The sequence below is a fragment of the Felis catus genome, chromosome D4, assembly GCF_018350175.1.
Source record: "Felis catus isolate Fca126 chromosome D4, F.catus_Fca126_mat1.0, whole genome shotgun sequence".
Taxonomy (NCBI): domain Eukaryota; kingdom Metazoa; phylum Chordata; class Mammalia; order Carnivora; family Felidae; genus Felis; species Felis catus.
Window position 1 is genome coordinate 28589185 of NC_058380.1, and position 22293 is coordinate 28611477.

At 43.7% G+C, this 22293-nt stretch overlaps 1 protein-coding gene and 1 pseudogene across 1 annotated transcript in view; both read right to left on the reverse strand.

Moving 5' to 3' along the window:
* The window catches only part of LOC111559124 (procathepsin L-like), a 55768-nt gene extending 50023 nt beyond the window's left edge, over positions 1 to 5745 (reverse strand). The window contains exons 1-3 of the mRNA XM_045043284.1: positions 5591 to 5745; positions 5053 to 5189; positions 4636 to 4758 (exon numbers count right to left, since the gene is read on the reverse strand). Coding sequence (XP_044899219.1) covers positions 4636 to 4758; positions 5053 to 5178 — 249 coding nt within the window. The 5' untranslated portion in view covers positions 5179 to 5189; positions 5591 to 5745. The remainder of the gene's footprint in view (positions 1 to 4635; positions 4759 to 5052; positions 5190 to 5590) is intronic.
* LOC101083156 overlaps positions 5454 to 22293 on the reverse strand; it is a 31986-nt pseudogene continuing 15146 nt past the window's right edge.

The window sequence follows — 22293 nt, forward strand, 5'->3', positions numbered from 1 at the left end:
TGTACAGATTGCCCTCTTCCTTTCCCTTATCTGCGGATCCTGGTATGATCACTCTCCTCCAAGAACCCGACTTAAAACTGCAAATACATCTACTGTCTTGGCTTCTCTGTAAGTATCACCTGCTCCTCCTGACAACCTACCACAAGTCCTTGCTGACATATTCTCCAGGGTCGCTCCTGTGACGCCTCAACCACTTTCAAGAACCAGATTCCAGGACCGGTGTCCCCAACTCCAGGCAGTTACTTATTTGAGAATATATTTATTTTATTAAAAAAATTTTTTAATGTTTTTATTTATTTTTGAGACAGAGAGAGACAGAGCATGAGCAAGGGAGGGGCAGAGAGAGAGGGAGACACAGAATCTGAAACAGGCTCCAGGCTGTGAGCTGTCAGCACAGAGCCCGACACGGGGCTCGAACTCACGGACCGTGAGATCATGACCTGAGCCAAAGTCAGACGCTTAACCGACTGAGCCAGCCAAGCACCCCTTGGATGTATTTATTTTAAAAAACACGAATGTGGTTAGAAATACGTGGCAGCCAACTCCTCCCTTTCTGCTTCATCAGGAAGCTGAGTCTAGAGCCTTCTGAGGGAATGACTGCAGCAAACAAATCATGGGTCTCAGTGAACATGGAGTCCAGGAGACTCCGCTGAGGGGAGCAGGCCGTGGGGACCCCTGGAAGGAGATCGGGCTCACCGCACAGCAGGTGAGCTCAGCACAGGGATGGACCCCCACCCCACAGCTGGTGAGGAGTTGGCACTGAAGCCCGGAGCCCACTGAAGGCCACAGGACATTCTTATTTCAGGACTGACTCTGGGTGCTGCACTGATGAGCGTGTGCGTAGCCTCACTGAGCCCCACTTTCCTGCAGGAACGTCTCCATCTTTGGGATGTTGTAAAATCACAGCACCTGCCACACATGGACAGTTGAATGATGGCTGTTGTAACGCTGGCTCTCAAGGGGGCCCACTTGCCTTGCTGACACTCCCACATCTGCTCCTGGGTGCTGGGTCACAGGAGGGGCCACCACAGGGAAATCCTTATGTTTTCCCGGGACTCAGAGAGTGGTTTGCAGGCTACCAGCAACAACAGCAAACACATGGCATCAGGCAGGGAACTTATCTGATGCACAAAGCCATGAAGTTGGGTACACACAGCAGCACTCCAGCATCAGGTGGAGGTGGTATGTGCACCATCCAATCCCTGTAACCCCTGAAGGCACAGGTAAGTTACCTTAGGAAGGGGCCCCCACCCCACCCCCACCCTGGACTTCTCTTTCCCAACCTGCTCCTATGGCCTGATAGGGAACAAGTACAGTCTATTGACAGAGAAAAGAGAAGACTCGGGCCTGGCTTACAGTTGGTTCTCCATGATGGGCAGATGCCCCCTAAAAGTGGACGAGTGTGGCACTGATGTCCCTCTGGGTCGTCTCTGAAGGACAGTGAAAAATGGAGATCCTAACCAGGAGCAGAACTTCTAGCTGTGTATTTAGCTGTTCACTTGGCTTAGAAGGAGAAATGGCCAGACATGAGATCATATTCTGATTCATGAGCTTGGTCAATGGTTTGGCAGGATGACCAGGGACTTAGGACAATGATTGGGTAATAGGCTCCAAGGAAATTTGGGGGGAAGTATGTGGATAAACATCTCTAAATGGGTGAAATGTGAAGATATTTGTGTCCCGAGAGAATGTCACCAAGGGGTGAGCTCAGCAGAAGAGGACAAGTGAGTAGGGTGACCCATTCTGTGAATAACATCAGCCTGTTTACATAGACACCACTGCCATCACCCAATGGGCCCATGGACAAAGTGGCCATGGTGGCAGGGATGGAGGTTAGTCATGGGCTCAGCAACATGGACTTCTGTTCACAAGGACAACCTAGCAATGGCCACTGCTGAGTGCATGGAGACCTCCCCGATGTCTAAACAATTAAGCAGAAGTTAGAAGTTCTTGCATTTTTCAAAGACATTTGTATTTATTTAAACTTGTGAAAAGTCTCAGAGGCCATCATGCATAGAAGCACATTGAAAAGAAGCCAATTGCCATGAAATAACACTGAAAACAAATTTCAATTTTAAAAGTCTTGTCTGAAACCTAACAATAAACTTACTGTCAGAGCTGAAGAGGCAAAGATACCCCCTGAAGCTCTCAGAGGGTCTATAGCCCTGCAGACACTTTGGTTTGGATTCTGGCCTCCAGACTGTGAGAAAACACATTTCCTTTACTTTAAGCCACTGGGTTTGTGGTCATTTGTTTCATCAGCCCCAGGAAACGACCATACCTGGTCTACACAGGGAGCCTTGTGCTCTTATCAGCAACCCAGGAACACAACTGGACTCATGCAGTCAAGATCAGCCTGGACAAGTAGACTCACTGAACATCCAGGCGGGAAGAGTAAGACACCTGTCAGCTCACAGTGGTTCTCAGCCACCCATCGGGGACGCAAGACCATGTTATATCCCCACAGTCACAGTGGTTCTCGGCCACCCATCAGGGCCGCAAGGTTGTGTTATACCCCCACAGTGTCCACCTAGATCTCAGGAGTCCACAAGCTCAACAGGATGCTGGGCTCCCAGGGAAATCAGCAGGCCAAGGTAAGAGAAGTTTAAGAAACCCACATGGCTTACCAGAGGTGTCACCAGAGCAGTGGATTTAAGCATTTGCCAAGCAGAAAAGGGAACTCCAGAAGGTTTGCTACCATTTCCCTCCCTTGCCAGTCCTCTGCCATGTCAGTGAGGCCCCAGCCAGGGTCCCACACCAGAGACAAGGAACACCTGACAGAGAAGCATTCCCTCACACACAAACATGCACTCCAAACATGTTTTGCTTCCTTCTCTTTTTATTTAACTTGTGATTATTCACATGTTCTTTACTCTTCAGTGCCACTTTCATTCAATGACATCAAGTGTCGCCTGTTTTTCCCTGTGAGGGAGAAAAGAGCATGAGAAAGAGATGGGGGGAGACCCGGGAGACCATGGAGGTCTTGGTTGTGGCACCAGATCCCTCCTCATACTGGGGATACTGATGGCCTTTTGTCACTGACGTCCTGACTTCTGACAAGTCCTCTTGCCACAGGGCTGGCCCCCAGAGTCAGGTCTCCTGGGGCAGCTTGGCTCTCCTTTGGTCACTCAAGTGCAGGAGGGTAATCCTGGCCTGTACTTCCTGGACCATCATCCACATTGTCCCAGGAAGTCTGGGATCCTTTGTCACATGATCATCACACTGCCCTGGGTGTCAACCTAACTTGCAGGACAAATGAAGCTTCCAGGGACATGAGCTGGATTTGCAAACAAAAAGCCCTCTTGTGCTTGAGAAGCTCTTTTGTTGGGGAACAGGCCAGAAAACAGTCTCAGGTGGGGCCAGCCATTCACCAGAGAGGGGGGCAGCCCCCCTTATCTGTTCCTGCCCACCTCTCCAGTGTGAGTCAGACCATTCCTAGAGGTGGCGAGAGTGAGATCCTAGAAAAGGATGCTTGATATCTTGTATATAGTATTTTTTAATCTTTAGAAACACTCTTTTAGTTTAAATGCCCTTTTTATGTATTTTCTGTTGCTTCCCTGTCAAGATGTATACAAGGCTTCACCCCTCCGTCTGACCTTGGCTGCAATGTTACCCTCTCCAAGAAGTGTGTCTTTTCCCAGAATTAAAATTAACACAACCTCTCCTGGTACTGCTCTCCCGTTCCCCGATTTGTTTTTCCCATAGCATGGCCGCCATCTGACATAGTGTTCCATTATGTTTGTTCAGGCTGCTATTGTGTCTCTCCACACAGCAGCACTGAATCTATCGTGAATCAGATCATGAATCTTTGTTTTGTTCACCTCTCCGTCCTTAGCACTCAGACAGGACCTGGCACAGGGTAGGCACATCATAAAATCTGCTGCCCAACTGAATTAATAAATGATGTACACAACTTATATGTGAACACATTCTCATAGTTTTAAGAGTCAAGCAGCAAAGATAAAGTAAGGATCCCTTTCTTTTATTCTATCTGCACCCCTCCAAGAAACTATTAATTATCCTTTTTCTTTATCTATGCATGTACTTAATTAGGTGCTTTTTTTTTTTTTTTACTTTTACAAAAGTGGTGCCACATCATCTATTTGTAAAATGCCTTTTTCATGGCTCACTCATTGCAACACGTTTGCCAGTTTTCTGGAACTTCTGTCCTGCAAGGGCACCCGTTGCACTAAAAGCCCAAGAAGAACCATGCTGACCCTCTAAAGCTCTCAGTCTACAAACCAAATAGCAAGACTTTGACAACAGCCCATTGATCTGAGAACTCTTTTAAAACAGCAAACTGCATACTGCACCACAGTGTGCCATAGCAGGGGCCACTTTCTTTCTGGCTTCACTGTTGAAGAGAGACCTGATCAGTTGTTACCCCCAATTCTTCATAGGACTTACATCGGCCATCTCTCTCCTGTCCACAGGTACAGAGATACCAACAAACGAAGGTATTTGAAACACTTTTCCATTCTTGCCCTTCTGGATTTTAAGACCATTCATTGTGTGCCTGAATTCGTCATTGGTCTTCTAGGAAAAGAAAGAACAATGTTGGCAAGCATGAGATTTTTTTGGCAAAGTACTGAAAAGAGAAAGAACAAAACGTTCAGCAATCCATGCCACACTCACCATGTCACCGAAGCCATTCATTGCCATTGTGAAGCTGTGTTTCCCTTGATTGTATTCCCGATTGTGCTGTTCAATCATCTTCAGATTCGTCTCCCACACTGCTCTCCTCCATCCTTCTTCATCCTAAAGGCAAACATATAACTTACCATCTTTATGTCTTTTTAAAATCAGCTCACCTGTGCCAAGTAAATGTGCTGACAGAAAGGGGGAGAAACCACAGCCAGGGATGGCCTGATGCTTCTGGGAGCTGTTCTCCAGCAACCACACAGCAGGACATATGCCCACGTTGTGCACAGTCACGGGGCCCTGCTTACTGCCTTCGTAAGAGCGGCCTCAAGAAGCAACTTTCTGCTACGAACTGCCACCAGCACAGATTGTCCTCTGTTGGTCCCCCTGGACAGGTTAGATGTTACCAACCACATTATATATTTTCCCATGTGCCGCTTTCCACTGGAACCATTGTGCATCTAAATTTGGATCGACTTGTGGAGCAGCTGAAGCTATTCCCAGGCAAAGGGCGGCCAGGAAGAGTGAAGGATGCATGTTTCAAAAACCTAGGCAGCGAAAAGAGATGAGTTTCTTATTAGACCAAACCATCTAAAAAGCCATACTCTTTTCTTCTGAGATGTTAGAGCCTCTAAAGTGGAACTGCATTTATCCTCCCAAGTGTCTTACAGAGGGCTGTGGAGGAAGGCTGAGGGTTTGGGATGTTCTGGGGGCCTGCTGCCCTCCTCCCCACCTGTCACCTTCCCGCAGCTTTCAGGGTACTTGGATCTTGACGCAGGGAGGGGTGGGCCCCGCGGCCAGTCCTGTGGGGATCAGGCTACCGCGTCTGGTGGTGCCAGTCCAGGGGACAGTGCCTCCTGGGAGCCCCCGAACCCCCGACCCCCAAGGCTGGCCGCCATGCTGGTTCCCAGAGTGGCCCCTCTGCTCAGGCCCGGCGTGGGAAGATCACCTGTGGCAGCTGCAACTGGACAGGCACAATCACAGGCGCAGATCCGAGGGTCTCACAGCCTGATGGTGGGTCCTAAACCTCCCATTTAACGCCCGGAATTCTACCCTGCTGGCCTCGCCTCCACCACATTCCTTCGCCACGATTGGCTGAGCTGGCCTGTGGGCGGGGCCTCTGTGCCCTGGAATTCAGATCAAAGGACCAACATACTGGATTCTACCTGGTCCCAGAGCAGCCTGAGCCTGCCTCAGGGCACTCAGGGGAGTCTAGCTGGGGGACCAAGGACAGCGCTGAGGCGGTGGAACAGAGGATCCAGAGCCTCCCTGGGGACCGGATTTACTAGTTACCCCGAATTCATGGGATCTGCCGGTGGTTCACCGAAAAGAAGCTTGCAAGAAGTCCCAAGTGGGTTTTCAGCGTCACTCTGTGTGTCCTTTAGTCCTAGAGTTTGGAATGAGGATCTCTAGGAAGGCTGAGAACAGGATAATCTAGTCTAGTGGTTTCTGTTTATTCCACGCAAAGGTGGGGCAGGGAAAGGAATGCAGCGCCCACCAGGGGGAGATGTTATCAATGTCTCAGGACGAATGCCTCTGGGTTATGGAAGAATCTGGGGTGGAGTGGAAGTCCCCAAAATACAGGACGCCAGGGGCAAGACCTAATCTTCGGAAGGAAAGTGGTTGGGCAGAAGGGGTGTCCAAGAAAGGCGTGGCATTTTGTTATGCTTCTGTCCTGCCTCGCCCAGTCACGGATTCTTCCCTCTCAAGCCTTTCTCAAAACCGACAGAAACAAGTTATTTACAGAAAAATCTGCTTAATAAAAGGAGGAAAGGCAGAATGTAGAAACTGCTTCTTCCTCCCAACTCTCTGTGTTATGTTCCTCAGTATCCAATGTATTTTTTCAAAGATTTAATTTAAGAACTTTGCTTTAATGACTTCGGCTTCAATGATTTTTACTCTAATTTACAATTAATGTCAGGATTTATTTATTTTTTACAATTTTATTGTGAAGAAATATACATAACATTTATCCTTGTAATATTTGCAAGCATATACTCAGTGGCATTAATTACATTCAAAATTCTTTTTTTTTTTGTTTTAGATAGCAAGGCTTTATTTATTAGATATGAATTTTTACAATCTCACAAAAACAGTTCTACCCATCGTTGATATAGTACTATGTGGACACATTTTGATTAATGTCAAGATTTAAATGACAATCTGTGAAAACGTTTTAGATGGAGGGAAAACATATACATTAAATATTAATTTATATAATTAAGAATTTAAGGAACAAAACCAGAAACATACATGTTTGTCCTTTTTTATTACTTAAAAGATGGATTTATTATATAAAATACCCATAAGAAAAAGAATCATCATGACCTCCCTTCCCTTCCCACATCACTTTTTTCTCTGTGCAAATTTTGAATTCTTCTGATAAAAATGGAGTCATAGTTTATGTGGATTAGGAATCTAATTTCTGTTTAAGATTAAATTAACAAACCTTTTAGAAGTATAATCATACATATTTTTTTACTGGGGTAATATGTACATAACATTAAAATATCCATTTTAATTATTTTCAAGTGTACATTTCGAGGGCATCATGTACACTCACATTGCTGTGCAACCATCCCCACCATCCATCTTTAGATCTTTTTTATCTCACCAAACCGAAAGTGTACCAGTTAAACAATAACTCTCCCTTCACCAGTCCCTGGCACCCCCATGGCATTTTCCATCTCTATGAACTTGACACATGTACCTCACACGTAAGTGGAATCTTGTACTATTTGTCCTTGCCTGAGTTTTTCACTTAACACAATATCTTCAGCATTCATCCATGTTGTCACATGTGCCTAAATTTCTTTTATTTTCGAGGTAATATTCCATTATGTGAATGTGCCCTGTTTAGTTTCTCTAGTCATTGCTGCGTGGACACAGGGGTTATTTCCACATCTGGCTATTTTGAATAACGTGCTGTCAATGTTGTGGTACAAACGTTTGAGTTCATGTGTTGAATACTTTGGGGTATAAATCCAGAAGTAGCTTTCCTGGATCGGATAACTCTGTGTTTCATTTTTTTTCCTGTGTTCCACAGTGGATGCACCCTTTGGTACTTCTATCAGCATTGGACAGGGCTCCAGTCTGCTATCATCTGCAAGGATAGTCTCAAATTCTGTGAATTCCCTTTTTCATCAAGTTGGTAGTGTCCCTGGATGCACAAAAGTTTTTAATTTTGATGAAGTACAACTTCTCTATTTTTTCTTTGGTTGTCTGTGCTTTTGAGTGATGTCCAAAAAATTAATACTAAATCCAATATCATGAAGCTCATCCTCTATGTCTTTATCATAGTTTGTTATCATTTTCCCTCTTACATTTGGGTCTTTGGTCGATTTTCTATCAATTTCTGCAGTGGTGTAAATTAGGGGGTCCAACTTCATTCTTCAGTATGTGGATATTCGATTTCCCCAGCATTATTTGTTGAAAAGAGCATTCTTTCCCTACTGAAATGTGCTGGTAACCCCATATGATTTTTTAAAAATTGATTCATTAAAAATTTCATTTTAAGATCTCTGAGGAAACAGAAGCTCTTCTTCCTCAAACATACTTGAGGCTGAAGTTCTTTTTATTTTTTTAAGTTCATTCATTTATTTTGAGAGAGAGAGAGGGAACGTGAGTGGGGGAGGGGCAGAAAGAGAGGGAAAGAGAGAAACTCCCAAGTAGGCTCCACGCTGCCAGTGCAGAGCCCGACATGGGGCTCAAACCCACAAACTATGAGATCATGACCTGAGCTGAAATCAAGAGTTAGACGTTTAACCAGCTGAACCACCAGGTGCCCCAAGGCTGAAGTTCTTACGTGATTACAAAAGTACATTGCATTGAAATGACTAGAGGCTCAAAAATGTTTTTTCTGTTTAATAAAAGTACTTAATGCTGCCCAAAAGTATAAAAATACAGTAGGAATGGCAATACAGTACAAAGTAGTCTCTCCTGATTTATTTCTTTTACATCTTTCTACATTTCATACACACATTAAAAAACTTACCAGTACATCCACTTAGAGGGCTCTGCAAAGTCTTCTGCTGGTGATGTTCTTCATTCCCTGGATGTAAAGTTTACTTTGAAAACAGGCAAATGGGAGGCAATCTACAGGTAGTTTCTGGAGTCTGTTTCTGGTCTTTGCACATCAATCGTTCAAAATTCATAGCTGCAGAATATACTCAAGTAACGACCATTTAAGTGTCTATCCGTCTTGGCCTGACCATGTCCAAGTAAGTAGAATAAGTAGGGAGAATTTTCCTTCAAATATATTTTTAGGGAAAACTTCTGTTTCTTTGTTTTTCTTTTTAAAATTGGGAAAATTTTCTCCTTTACTTTCGGTCTCATTAGCCTCTGTTTCATCGGCTGCACCTTCGGAGCCATGTTAGTTTTTTGGTCCTCTTGACTGTGTTTCTGTGGAACACTAGTGCTGTTCTCCTCTGTAGTATCCTGCATTTTAGAGTTTGGTCCTGTATACCTGTTACCTGTCAGTTTTTCTTCTAGGCCTATCCTATTCCCTCTGTATTTTTCAGTCATTATTTTGGTCGGTGAATGATCAAAAGCAGGACATGTCTTCCTTAGAAAGTTCTTTCTATCGCTTCTGTACATTTGAATCTCCCTTTATAAATTTTGCTCCTTCTATGATAGTCACATATGGAAATCTGAGTTGATCTGGTGGCTGAATAAGTCCCACTGAATATTTTCTCACATTTAGTGACAATTATTTCTGGTAACATCATCTCCTTTTTCCATCAGAACAAGACAAGCATCTACCAGAGAAAAGGTGCCTGACTGCCCAGCGCCTGCACCACAGTGGATTACTGCAGGCTCGTGTTCAGGATTCAAGGAACCACATTCTCCCACTTTATGAAATTGAGAGATGAGGCTGGTGATTAAGGGACTCCAAAATCTGGCCAGGTAGTATAATGACAATGAGGTATTGCTCTGGTTTCACCGCTATTGATAATTTCCAGTGGCAGTAGCTGTACTGCATAACAGGACTTCACATCTTCTGATTAGAACTTCACACTGAAGCCTGTTTCTTTAAACAACATCTCTCGGTTGTGTTTCGGGGACAATACCTCCATCTGGCCATTTTGGCTAAGTTTCTGTCTCTTGCGTGTTTTAAAAACTCTTGATGCTTCCTGCACCTGAAAGTAATGCTGCATTAAAAAGGGGTCATAGGGGCGCCTGGGTGGCTTGGTCGGTTAAGCGTCCGACTTGGGCTCAGGTCATGATCTCACAGTCCGTGAGTTCGAGCCCCACGGGGGGCTCTGTGCTGACAGCTCAGAGCCTGGAGCCTGTTTCGGATTCTGTGTCTCCCTCTCTCTCTGCTCCTCCCCTGTTCATGCTCTGTCTCTCTCTGTCTCAAAAATAAATAAACGTTAAAAAAAAATTTTTAGAAAGGGGTCATACACTGTCCAGGGCCTGGCACTTCAGGAAGTGTTTCTGGCGTATGCTGTGTGCACTCTGCTGTTGTGTTTTGGCTGCTCTTTCCCACTGGTCAGTCCTCTGCAGAGCTCTTCCTTGCTTGCAGTGGGGAGTGTTTGGACCTTTAATAGGTGTGTTTTGATTTGTTTGTCGAAGTAAGCCTGGAAAAAAGCGGGGGGAGGGAGCCTGACGCCCAAAAACAAGAAAGAAAAGGAAAGAGAACAAAAAATACCATGCAAAGAATCAAAAAACTATAAAGCTGATTCCAAAGAAAAAGAAAGGGAAAAGAAGAAGGAGGAGAAGAAGGAGGAGGAGGGAGGGAGGGGAAGCGGAAGGAAAAGGAGAAGAGAAAAAAGAAAGAAAAAGAAAAGAATAAAAAAGCCTATCGAGAGAGAGAGAGAGAGAGAGAGAGAGAGAGAAAAGGAAATGAAAAAACCAAACAAGAAACTATTTGCCTGGGGTGCCTGGGTGGCTCAGTCAGTTGAACGTCGGACTTCGGCTCAGCTCGTGATCTTGCGGATTGTGAGTTCGAGCCCCGCATCAGCCCTGTGCTGACAGCTCAGAGCCTGGAGCCTGCTTCAGATTCTGTGTCTCCCTCTCTTTCTGCCCCTCCCCTGCTCATGCTCTGTCTCTCTCTCTCTCTCTGTCAAAAATAAATAAACATTAAAAAATTAAAAAAAAAAAAGAAAGAAAGAAACTATTTGCCTGATTCCAAAGGGAAAAAAAAAAAAAAAAGAATAAAAAGTAACCCTGGTCCTATTTCCACCAGAAGTGCGGGTATCATTTTGAGACACTTGATTTTCTGCACAGTTGGGGCATGCGCGGTGCTGGCTGTGCTGGTCTGGAGGAGAGATCCGCTGTGTTGCTGCCTCCGCTCAGAGCAGTCTTGCCCCAGTAACTAAGCAGTTGCCAGACACGGGGTGGGGGGCAGGGTTTGGTGTAAGCAGATCCCCCCTGCACTGGGGGTTCCTGCCTGCACTGGGGGCCTCCGTGTCGCTCTCTGAAGTTCCACCATGCTGATATGGGGGGGGGGGGGAATGGCACCACCCCAATCTCTGCTCCCAGGACCAGGGATCTTGACACCCACCCCCCAGCTGTTCAGGCAGCCCTCACAGACCACAACTCTCCTGCATTTTTTCTTGGGCCCACAGCTGGAATTCAAAACCTGAAGTCTTAAAGAACTTGGCATGGTGTGGATCCACTCCCCTCCTCCAGAGTAGAGCCTCTCCACGCTGTCTCCACGCTGTCCCCACGCCTGCACAGTGTGCAGAAACTATGGTGTAGCACTGCTGAAAGCAGCAAAGGTTGTATTCCCTCTGGGTGCTAATGAAAGTCCTTTGGCTGGCGCCTGAGGGGTCTTTTGTCCCTGGGGAGGCAATAACCCCTCTTCTAAAAGCACTCCAGGAAGGGGACTGTTCTCTCCCAGTGCACCCCGGAGATTTCCAGATTTCTAGATTTCTACACTCCAGGGCTGGCTCCCTCCTCCCCAGAAGCGCATGCCACAATCCCCTCCAGAGAAAGTCATGCTCCAAAACCTCAGAGTTTGAGCTCCAAATGCTGTGTGAAAAAAAACAAAAAACAACAAACAATAAACAAAAACAAAACAACACCAAAAAAACCCTGCAGACACTCCGTACTTCTTGCTCCCCATTCTATGGCCCAGAGAGATTTTCCTCTTGTGCAAACTTGGCGCCACACTTTCTCAACTCTTCTCTTTCTCTCCCTTTTGTCTCTCCACAGAAAGGCTTTCCTCCCTCCATGGCACCGCTGTTTTTCTCTCCCCCGATGCACATCCACACACCTTGCATCTGCCACACTGTCTCCCTCCAACTGTGGAGATCCTTCTGCTGCTCCACAGATATATTTCCCGGGTGTTCCATGGGATCTGACCTCAATATAGCTATGTTTGGGGGATAACAAAAGCCCAGGGTCTCCCTACTACTGCACCATGTAAACTCTGTCTTTCGGTTGTCTTTTTTTGGCCAGTACCATGCACCTTTCACCAATTCCTTCTGCACAACTCAGTTTAGCATGACAACTGCTTTAGTGCTACCAAACCATGAGCCAGAAGTGGATCTTGTATTAGGAAGTGAACCCTATGTGGAGATGTAAGTCCTTCACACCTCTTCTATGTCAACTAATCTGCCATAAATATAATCATTTTCAGAATTTTGCAGCTTAACACGACTGTGATCATATGCACTGACATCTCTGCATATGTTTCAATTTCTGTGTTCTGGAAACATGGCCACTCTATAAGGATAGTCATGGGACTCATCACCAATTTCCAGATACAGATGCTGCCAGCAATTTGGAGCATCCAGCTCCTCAAACTCACACTCAATGGAGGCAGACACAGAGGCAGGAGCGAGCTGGCATGAACAGACCTGTGCCAGTAGAGAAGTTCAGGCCCCACATAATCCCAGAAGCATAAAAATTTTTAATGTACCATGGACTTCAACACATTCAGTCATTCAAGATCTCTAAGTACATGTGCTGATACATGGGTTTTACAGTTGTCCTTATAGCCCAGCTCCATAAGATTGTGCAGGGGGACTGAGCTGCCACGGTATGAACACCTGCACGCCTAGGCAACAGCCAGACAAGAGGCTGGGTGGCAGGGGCTGCTCCAAAGAATGGCCTTCCTTCTTTCTTGGAATGTGATACAAATGCACTGGAGACAGTATGGCCTCTTTTTATACCAAATGTGCCCCACATCTAAAACTAGGCCAAGAAATATTGAATCACCCCTCTGGAAGCTGGTGGGACAGGAAAATGTGGAGGTCCAGCTGAGGGCACCAGCATGGCTCACCTGTCTTCTCCTTTCAGCCTGATGCCAGGTGCGCAAGCATCAAAGTCCAAGTGGAGAGCCTGGCTCTGGGGAGTTCGGTGTTTTATCTCATTATGACCTCAGTGCTCACCTGAACCTGTAAATGGATTTGAAATCCCCCCAAAAAGGTTACAGAATTGTAAAACATGTTTCCATTCCATCCCAGGGAAAGTGGTAGGTGTGAGACAAGGATCTTGAGGAGTTGAGGCTTAATTTACACAGCAGGGGTCAAGAGTGCCAGGCCTGACCTCAGAGTGACATAAACAACTGGCCCTTGCTCTTACCAATAGCTCTCTAGCCAGATCAGCAGGACTGGGGGTCCTCTCCATCTCTTCCTTTGCAAATGACCTGCACTCTGTTCCTCCTGGGGATATTGCGTAAAGTGTTGGAGAAGGAAGGGCAGGAGCTCAGGATAATGACAGTACAATGACTGGGTGCAGGAAATGATGTTTTGCCATTCATTCATTCTATGAATCCTTATTGAGTCCCTTTTATGTCTAGCCCTGCACTAAGGAATCAAAGAAGAACAAACACTGATACACTCCCTGCACTGGGGGAGCTTGCATCCAGTGGAGCAGCAGGCAAACATTCCCTTTAGATAATATACAGCTTTACACTTTCTTTCCACAGCATTGACCTAAAATTTTGGCAGTTTCTCACTTTGTGGGTCCCCAGGTTTCAATGTAGCCATCCCATCCCCCTGATAGGGTGATAGGGGGAGCCTGAGAAAGGCTCCAGATTTTTATCATAAAAAAGAGAAGTCCTGAACCACGTGAAATAGAAGACATTCCAACCAAGGCTATGTAATGCCCTCCCTCGTGGATCAAATGTGCCACAGGACCCAGTGTCTGCCACCTGGTTCAGCTCTAGCCCATTCACTTGTTACCTGCTGTGTGGTCTTAATTTTCAAGTGAAGGGACTCCTTGACCCCCTCACCCACCCAGTGAGTCCCTGTGGTGACCTCACTATTCACCTTTTGCAGGTCCTTCTGTGTTCACAGAGAAAACAGGGGCTGATATTCTGATCCTAGAGGACAGGCAGTGGCATTTGGTGCAGGCTTTGAGGTCCTTTTTAAGATTTTATTTTTAAGGAATCTCTACACCCAACATGGGGCTCACACTCAACCCCAAGATCAAGAGTCGCATGCTCCACCAACTGAACCAGCCACGTGCCCCTCAGTCCTTGAAGGTTTAGTCAAACGCCATCACCACCTTAGAGTTCTTTCTCAGGGGGAAAAATGTTCTTTTGAACATAATGGGTACAGAATCCATCTCCCACCTACAACTGAAGGAATTAGCAAAATGTCTAGGATCATAAATGGTATCAATTCTACAAACTCTTCCGTTTCAGATCCAGTACTATAGCATGGACATCCTTCCTGATCCATGCTCTCTGTCCATCAGCTCAATACAGAGAGCATTCCTTTAACATTCTCCTTTTCACCTCCTGATGAGCATTTAGATCATCTTTGTTCTTCCTTTGCAACACTATAATGAACATCTTGCACATGTATCTTTGTAGATGTGCACAAATATCATTTAAAAACAATTTTAAAACGGAACTACTTGCTGAAAGTATTTATTCCAATGTGCACTCCCAACTGTAGTAATTGAGAATGTCCATTTCCTCACAACTTGTAAACCAGTTCATTTGCATATCTTCGGAAAGTGTTCTAATTTCAACTTTACTATCATAAAATCCAAGTATTATTACGTCCACCGTAGTGTTCACAATTATCATGTTCATTACCGTAAATGTTGCTGTTAACATCATTTATGGTATACTGAGAACTCATGCACCAGGCACTCCACATACAGGGTTGATTTAATTTAATTCACTCTTGGGGCGCCTGGGTGGCGCAGTCGGTTAAGCGTCCGACTTCAGCCAGGTCACGATCTCGCGGTCCGTGAGTTCGAGCCCCCCGTCGGGCTCTGGGCTGATGGCTCAGAGCCTGGAGCCTGTTTCCGATTCTGTGTCTCCCTCTCTCTCTGCCCCTCCCCCGTTCATGCTCTGTCTCTCTCTGTCCCAAAAATAAATAAAAACGTTGAAAAAAAATTAAAAAAAAATTTAATTCACTCCTTGCAACAGCCATATGAGGTAAGAATTACTCATCCATTGTACAGTTGAAAACCAAAGTGTGACTAACCTGTGTGCCCTCAGGGATGTAAGTTGAGCTCTGTGCTTCTACTCTTCCAATAGAAAAATGGAAATAATACTATATAATAATACTATCTTCCTCCTCTACTATACGTCAAACATTAAGGACTATGTATCTGCCAGATATTTTATGGTGCCTGTGACTTGTTCGGGTGACAATGTGAGACATTACATGCTCACAGTTTACATGTGAAGGGAAGGATGGCAGAAGAGAAAGGCTAATAAGACACAAGGTCTGGGGATCCAGATGTGGCTTGACCACCAGCAGGACATGTGATTTTAAGTCACGTCTTCTCTCTCTGGACCTCCATATCCACATTCATAAACTACAGAATATAACAGGAAGGACTTGGACTAGGAGTCAAATCTTTTCAAAGTGTTAAAATGTCTAAAATTATGAGTTTGCTTAAATTAAAAATCTTTTTCAATGTCAGCTTTACTGAAATATTATGTACAAAGAGTAAAATTCACCAAATTTTAATGTAGCATTTGATGAGTTTTAACAAATGTGTCCAGTGATATAAGCACCACATCCATCTCTCCACAGAGTTCCCTCCTGTCCCTTGTCACCCAGCCACAAACCACAAGCCTGGCCCCTGGCAATCACAGATTTGCCTTCTGTCACTATGGTTTTGCCATTATTAGAATTCTATATAAATGGACTCATATGGTCTGTTTTCTTCTGTACCTGGCTTCTTCCACTTAACGCAACACTTTTGAGGTTCCCATCTTTGATTATTAGTGCATTCTGTTATAATTTCATATTGGTCATTGGCATTTCTTTAAAGTTAGTGAATAATTTAGAGGTTGGCTTTATTTTTTCTAAAGCTGCTTGAGTGTCTTTTTCCACCAAAGGGCCCACTTGGAGCCACCAATGGCCACTGATGCTGCCATTCTTTCTCTCTCTGCCTCCCCACAGGTGCTCATCTTTTCTACCTGCCAGCTTGCCGAGGACGTGCACAGGCTGTCCCGTTTCTCAGGGTGCCCAGTGGGAAGGTGGGACCTTGGGATGGAAAGGAGAGGACAGAGCACCTCTTCTACCCTTGCTCCTTGGCATCCATCTGGGGGTGGGTGGTTCCCAGCTACAGAGGAACAACCCCAGCCCTGTTCATGGTCCCTGAGCCTGTGCCCTCAGCCCTGGGACAAGAGACTCTGCATGATCAAAGCCTGTATTTGATCAGATGTGCAGCCAAACCTCCTTTTAGTCCTGTGTACTAGGATGTACCTAGTGGTGGGGGAGGGACTGTCACCCTTATCCTCTTCTGCCTCATTACCCGCCACAAACATTCAGGAAACCTCCATACGACAGGATGTTCTCCGCAGTGGCCACTTCCAAATCCTTTATGAAAGGGGAACCCTGTGCAGGTCTGTGGGACTTGGGGAACAAAGGGTGATGGGAAATGTAGACAAGGTCACTGCAGGCCCAGAGGCCATCTGGATGCCACCCTCATTTCTCCTCTTTCCCAGACTACCCCATCTTTTTGGGGTGTTAGGCAGAGCCCACATCTCCCACTGCCCCACTCCGGGCAACTATAAGAAGGGAAAGCTTTGAGCAACTGCACTGGGATGGATGTGTGCTGGCTTCCAAGGATGACCCACAGGGGTCAGGTTCTATTGGATGACATAGTGTGGCATCACTTCAGGTACACCACCCGGTAAGTGGGCTGTCCTGTACTAGCCTCACAGCAGCTTTATTCTTAATAGCTCCCAATTAGAAACACATGGAGAGGTGTCCATCCACAGAAGAATGGAGGAACACACTATAGCACATTCATATTCAAACATTAAAAAGAACAAACTATCAGGGAGCCTTGGTGGCTGAGTTGGCTAAGCATCCCATTCTTGATTTTGGCTCAGGTCATGATCTTACAGTTTGTGGGTTCAAGCCTGGCATTAGGCTTCATGATGACAGCACAGAGCCCGCTTGAGATCCAATCTCTCCCTCTCTCTCTGTGCCCCTCCCCCACTCACACACTCACTCTGGCTCTCTTTCAAAACAAAAAATAAATAAATAAACATTAAAATATAAAATAAAAATAAAAAGAACAAACTATCTCTACATGCAAAAACACAGAAGAATCTTAAAAATACTATATCAAGAAAAAGAAAGCACATATGAGAAAAAACATACTATAAAAGTCTCAAATGGAATTTAAACAGGCAAAATTAATCTATGGTGATAGATATCAGAACAGCAGTTACTTACAGGGGAAGTACTGGCTGGAAATGAGCACAACAGAACTTTCTAGAATGATGGGGATTTTTATACCTCGATGTGGAAGATATAAGTCCATGGGTGTTATACATTTATCAAAACTTAACCTATACATTTAAGCTCTGTTGATTTTACTCTATGCAAATGATAGTTACATCAATAAAAAACTTTGTTAGCACAAAATTGTGAAGATTAAGTCAAAAAATGAAAGTTACATTGTAAAAATTGGAAATCTGTATCAGGATATTGAGCAGACACCTGCCTTTTCTATGAAAAAAAAATCTTTAGAAAGTAGCCAAGAATCTATTGTCGCTAGAGCTGTGCTCCAAATAGACTACTATCTGTGTTTGATGATGTGGCAGAAATAAGAGGCAACAGTAAGCCTCCCTCTGAAAAGCACCTGGGAAAGGAAAGCCTGACCTCCAGCTTCTCTGGTCACCAGTGCCTGCAGCCTGGGTTCACCTGAAACCACAGGGCAGCCATTAGCAGAGCAGTCCAAACTCAGGATGAGCTCCTGTGAAGCTCAGGATCTTCCTTACTTTCTTCTGCAAATTATTATAAAATACTCAGCTGACACAGGATTTAAATAGCATTTTTTCGTATTTAAAGCTGTAGGAGAACCATTCGTTACTGATTTCAGATTTTATTTGTAAGCCAATAAAAAATTCCCCTAGATCCTTAGTCTGTGTTTCTGAAGTGGAGTGTTAGACCATCTCCCAGGGAAGCTAAGATGTGTGCACCTGCTGGGAAGGAGCAAAAGCAGGGGAGACCCAGGAACAGACATTCCTTCAGGGGAAAAGCTGTTTTTTCTTCTGTATTTGACTTTTCTGTTTGGAAAGCCCGTTTCTCTCCTCTCCTGTGAGGGACCTCATCTCTACTGAACTATATGACCGAAGTCTTCCCATACAAAATAAAAACTGCACAATAGTGCTGGCTTTCAAGGATTTATAATATGTTTATGCATCTTGGGGAAATCTTTCTTTAAAATGTTTACCATTTATTTAGATTACTTATATGGTCCAGGACACCAAATTATTGGAGATAGTGAATCCTTTAAGTAAAATCTTGTTTCTCAGAATATTTTAGAATTTTTAAAAAATGTTAAGTGTTCAGAAATCTGGTATTTGAAGCTGTTTCCTTCATTTATACAACTAGTGCATAGTTAAATTCACATTTGTTGGTGTGAGTTGTAAGTAGGTTAGAGATTTTTTTTAATTTTTAAAGTTTATTTATTCATTTACTTTGAGAAAAGAGAGAGAGACCATGAGTGGGGTAGAGGCAGAGAGAGAGGGAGAGAGAATTCCAAGTAGTTTCCAAGCTAGCAAAGTGCAGAGCCTGATGTGAGATTCAAATTCACGAGATCATGACCTGAGCTGAAATCAAGAGTCAGATGCTTAACAGAATGAGCCACCCAGGTACCCCTATCCCAGTGCATTCTGAAGGCAGCATTGTGATTACAATTCTATGCTATGGTGTCTGTAATCCTTCTACCCTCCATTCCCTGTATCTCCCACACCACCTTTATAGATTTGCCAGACAAATGAGGCTTAGCAAATGCCGTCATCTGGCCACTCGATGGGGGTCTTATAATCCTTGATCACTTTCTTTGTAATATATTCCCTATTCTAAAGCAATGTCTAGTGAGATGGAAAAGCCAGCCACATGGCTTTTCTCTTTATGGCTCATTCACTGAGAAAGTTCAGCAAAATTGCTGGATTCCATCGTTTGGAATGAAGGGTACATGATCAGGACAATCAATTCCTGCTGAGCAGCAGAGAAGAGATCAAGTACCCTGAAGGGAACACCTTAGCAGTTTAAATTAAATCTCAATTTGACCACCTAAGAAAGTTGAAGGTAGCTGTGACTCAGAGACTTCACCTCAAATTAATCTATTCTCAGTTTTGTCCCAATGCTTCCATCAAGCAGAGACCATTTCTGTGGTACACTGTTCACTGGTGTTTATGTGCCTGCTTCATGATGGCTGACATACTTGTGTAGGTGTCTTACAACACAATCAGCAGGGTTGCTGGATAATTCTGCTCCAAGTGCTCAGTTGTTAATTTTGAGTTGTGGTCAATTATATAAATGCCTTTCAATATTTAATTCCAGAAAACTCAAACACTAACAAAACCTGCAGACTTTAAGTAAATCTAGGTGGACACTTAGTCCAAATCTGAAAGGAATGTAATTTCCATGACAGACACTTCCTTCAGGCCACTCGGCACAAATGTGTTTCCCCAGGTGACAAAACTTCAGGTTTTGTCTGCCTCTCAATGACTGCCTTCGTCTCAGACTTTCAGCTTCTAGAACTTTGAGAAAGAAAGTCTGTTCTTTATAAGCCCCCTAGCCAATGGTACTCTGCCAACAGCCCACTTGCACAAACTAAGACAGACTTTATGCATTGCTAAGAGATGAGTCCTGATTTCCACATATGGGTGCAAGCCTCCGTAGGGCTGGATGGACAGACAACACTACTCTTCTGGGCTTCCCTTTTGAGGCCCAAGAACAGGATTGTTTGGCGTGAGAGGTGAAGATGGCTGTTCTTCTCCACCGGACAGGATAGAAGCTGAAAAAACTTGAAGGGATTCTGGACATCAAAGCTTAACTTGGAGCAACAGAGGGATTAGTGGAAATCAAAAAAAAAAAAAAAATAGCCTGTACAATGTTTATCAGGCTTTTTTTCTATGTAATCCATTGCCTAAGGAAGGAATAAATTAAACTGTGTGATTTCTTTTTTCATGTATATCAGATTAAAACTTATATGCCACTTTCTTTCACTCAATCATATAGCATGTTCATCCTTTATGTCAGTACATGTAGATCTATGTGGTTCTTTTATATGGTTAGGTGGAGTTCTACCACAGGGACATATCTGGTGGGGGATGTTGACCTGTCCTCAGATTGATATTTTTCCAATATAAGTGTTGTACAAATATTCTTGTACATGTGTGTGGATACTTCTTTAGATTCTCGGGGAACATACTAAATCAATTAGTATTCCCATTAAAATTTTGCAGATATCTTCTAATTGCCCTCTAAAAATCCTAAGCCAATTTATACCTTCACACAGTGTGTGAGAGTTCTCCCCCACACACCCATCCTAGCCCACACTGGATGTGTTAGTTGGGAATCTACAGATTCGAATTGTTCTGAGGACTTCTCTATGGTACAACTCAACTCATTACGAGAGTTTTTGCTTTGTCTTTAATATTTAAAAAAAAAAACAACAGATTAGTACTGTCTATAATGATCTGTAGTGGGTAATCAATTCTTAAAATAGAATCATATGGCATGTCACTTTTTGCCACAAGTGGCCATGTACAAACCAGTCTAAGTGAATAGAAAGCATATAGTCTTCCTCTTTTCTTCCTTATCTCTATTTTAGATGTATACTGATTCAATGAAGAACAACTCTCTAGCAGTCTCAGGAAAATATGAACTGGTGTCATTCTTCCTTCACATCCCAATCACATGATTTTTTTCTGAGCACAAATATATTATTGCTTATTTATTATTAACCCCCCAGTGAGGTATCCAGAAATCAGACTGTTAGCAATATCTCCACATCTGCAGACAGCAATGATAGTCACATGAAGACTGTCATTGCCATGGGCCTGTCACAAGGCTCTGTCCCCTTAACCAATACTGAGAGGAGCCTGCAGTGAAGGAGGGGGCCTGTAGGCAGTCAACTGGGTCATCAAGATGGCAGGGGGCTAGAATGGCAGCAGCACAGAGTGAGATGGTCCCCAAAGCCAGTTTCTCCTGCAGGTTTGTAATATCATAAGCGTCTGTCTACCACAAATGAGCATAAGGTTTGTAAGGTCATGTGGCCCTGACCTCAAATCTGTGCCCTGGGGCAGGAAAGCTTCCTGGAATATGAGGCATAATTCTGCCTAACATGGCTCAATTAAGCTGATGCAACGAAAATGCACTAATTCCTTTCCCCAAAGAGGAGATAAGGTTCTGGAATGATATGTATTTATCTCCTTGATAAGTAAATAGTAAAATGAAAATCAACAAAAAATACCATGATATATGATATGTTCAAAGTGCTGAAAGGAAAAAATCTATAGTCAAGAATATTCTATCCAGCAAGGCTATCATTCAGAATAGAAGAAAGATAAAAAGTTTCCCAGACAAACAAAAGTTAAAGGAATCCATAACCACTAAACCAGACTTACATGAAATGTTAAAGGTGACTCTTTGAGTGAAAACGAAAGACCATAACTAAAAGTAAGAGAAGTGGAAAGCGCAAAAGCAGTAAAAAATTAATATATCTTTAAAAATCAGTTAAGAAATTCACAAAATAAAAGGGTGTAAAGTATGACACCATATACCTAAAATGTGTGTGGAGGGAGAGGAGTCAAGAGTGGGTTCAAATTTGAGCAACCATCAACTTAATATGAACTGCTATATACAGAATAAAGGTAACTACAAATTAATAACCAGTAATAGATAAGCAAAAATAAAGAGAAAGGAATCTGAGTATATCACTAAAGAAAGCCAAATACTCATGAGAGAAGAGAGCAAGGGAAGAAAAGAACAGAGAAAAACAGCAACAACAAAACATAAAATAAGTAACAAAATACTAATAAGTACATATCTATCAATAATTACCTTGAATTTAAATGGACTAAACACTCCAATCAAAAGACATAGTGGGACAGAATGGATAAAAGAACAAGATCCTTCTATATACTGCCTGCAAGAGACTCATTTCAGACATAAAGTCACCTGCGGATTGAAAGTGAAAGGATGGAGAAACAATTATCATGCAGATGGATATAAGAAGAAAGCCAGACAAAACAGACTTTAAAACAAAGACTGTAACAAGAGACAAAGAAGGATACTATATAATCATAAACAGAATAATCCAACAAGAATATATTAACAATTATAAATGTGTATGAACCCTACATGAAAGCACCCAAATACCTAAAGCAGTTAATAACAAACATAAAGGAACTAATTGATAGTAATCTAATAATAGTAGGGGACTTTAACACCCCACTTACATCAATGGACAGATCGT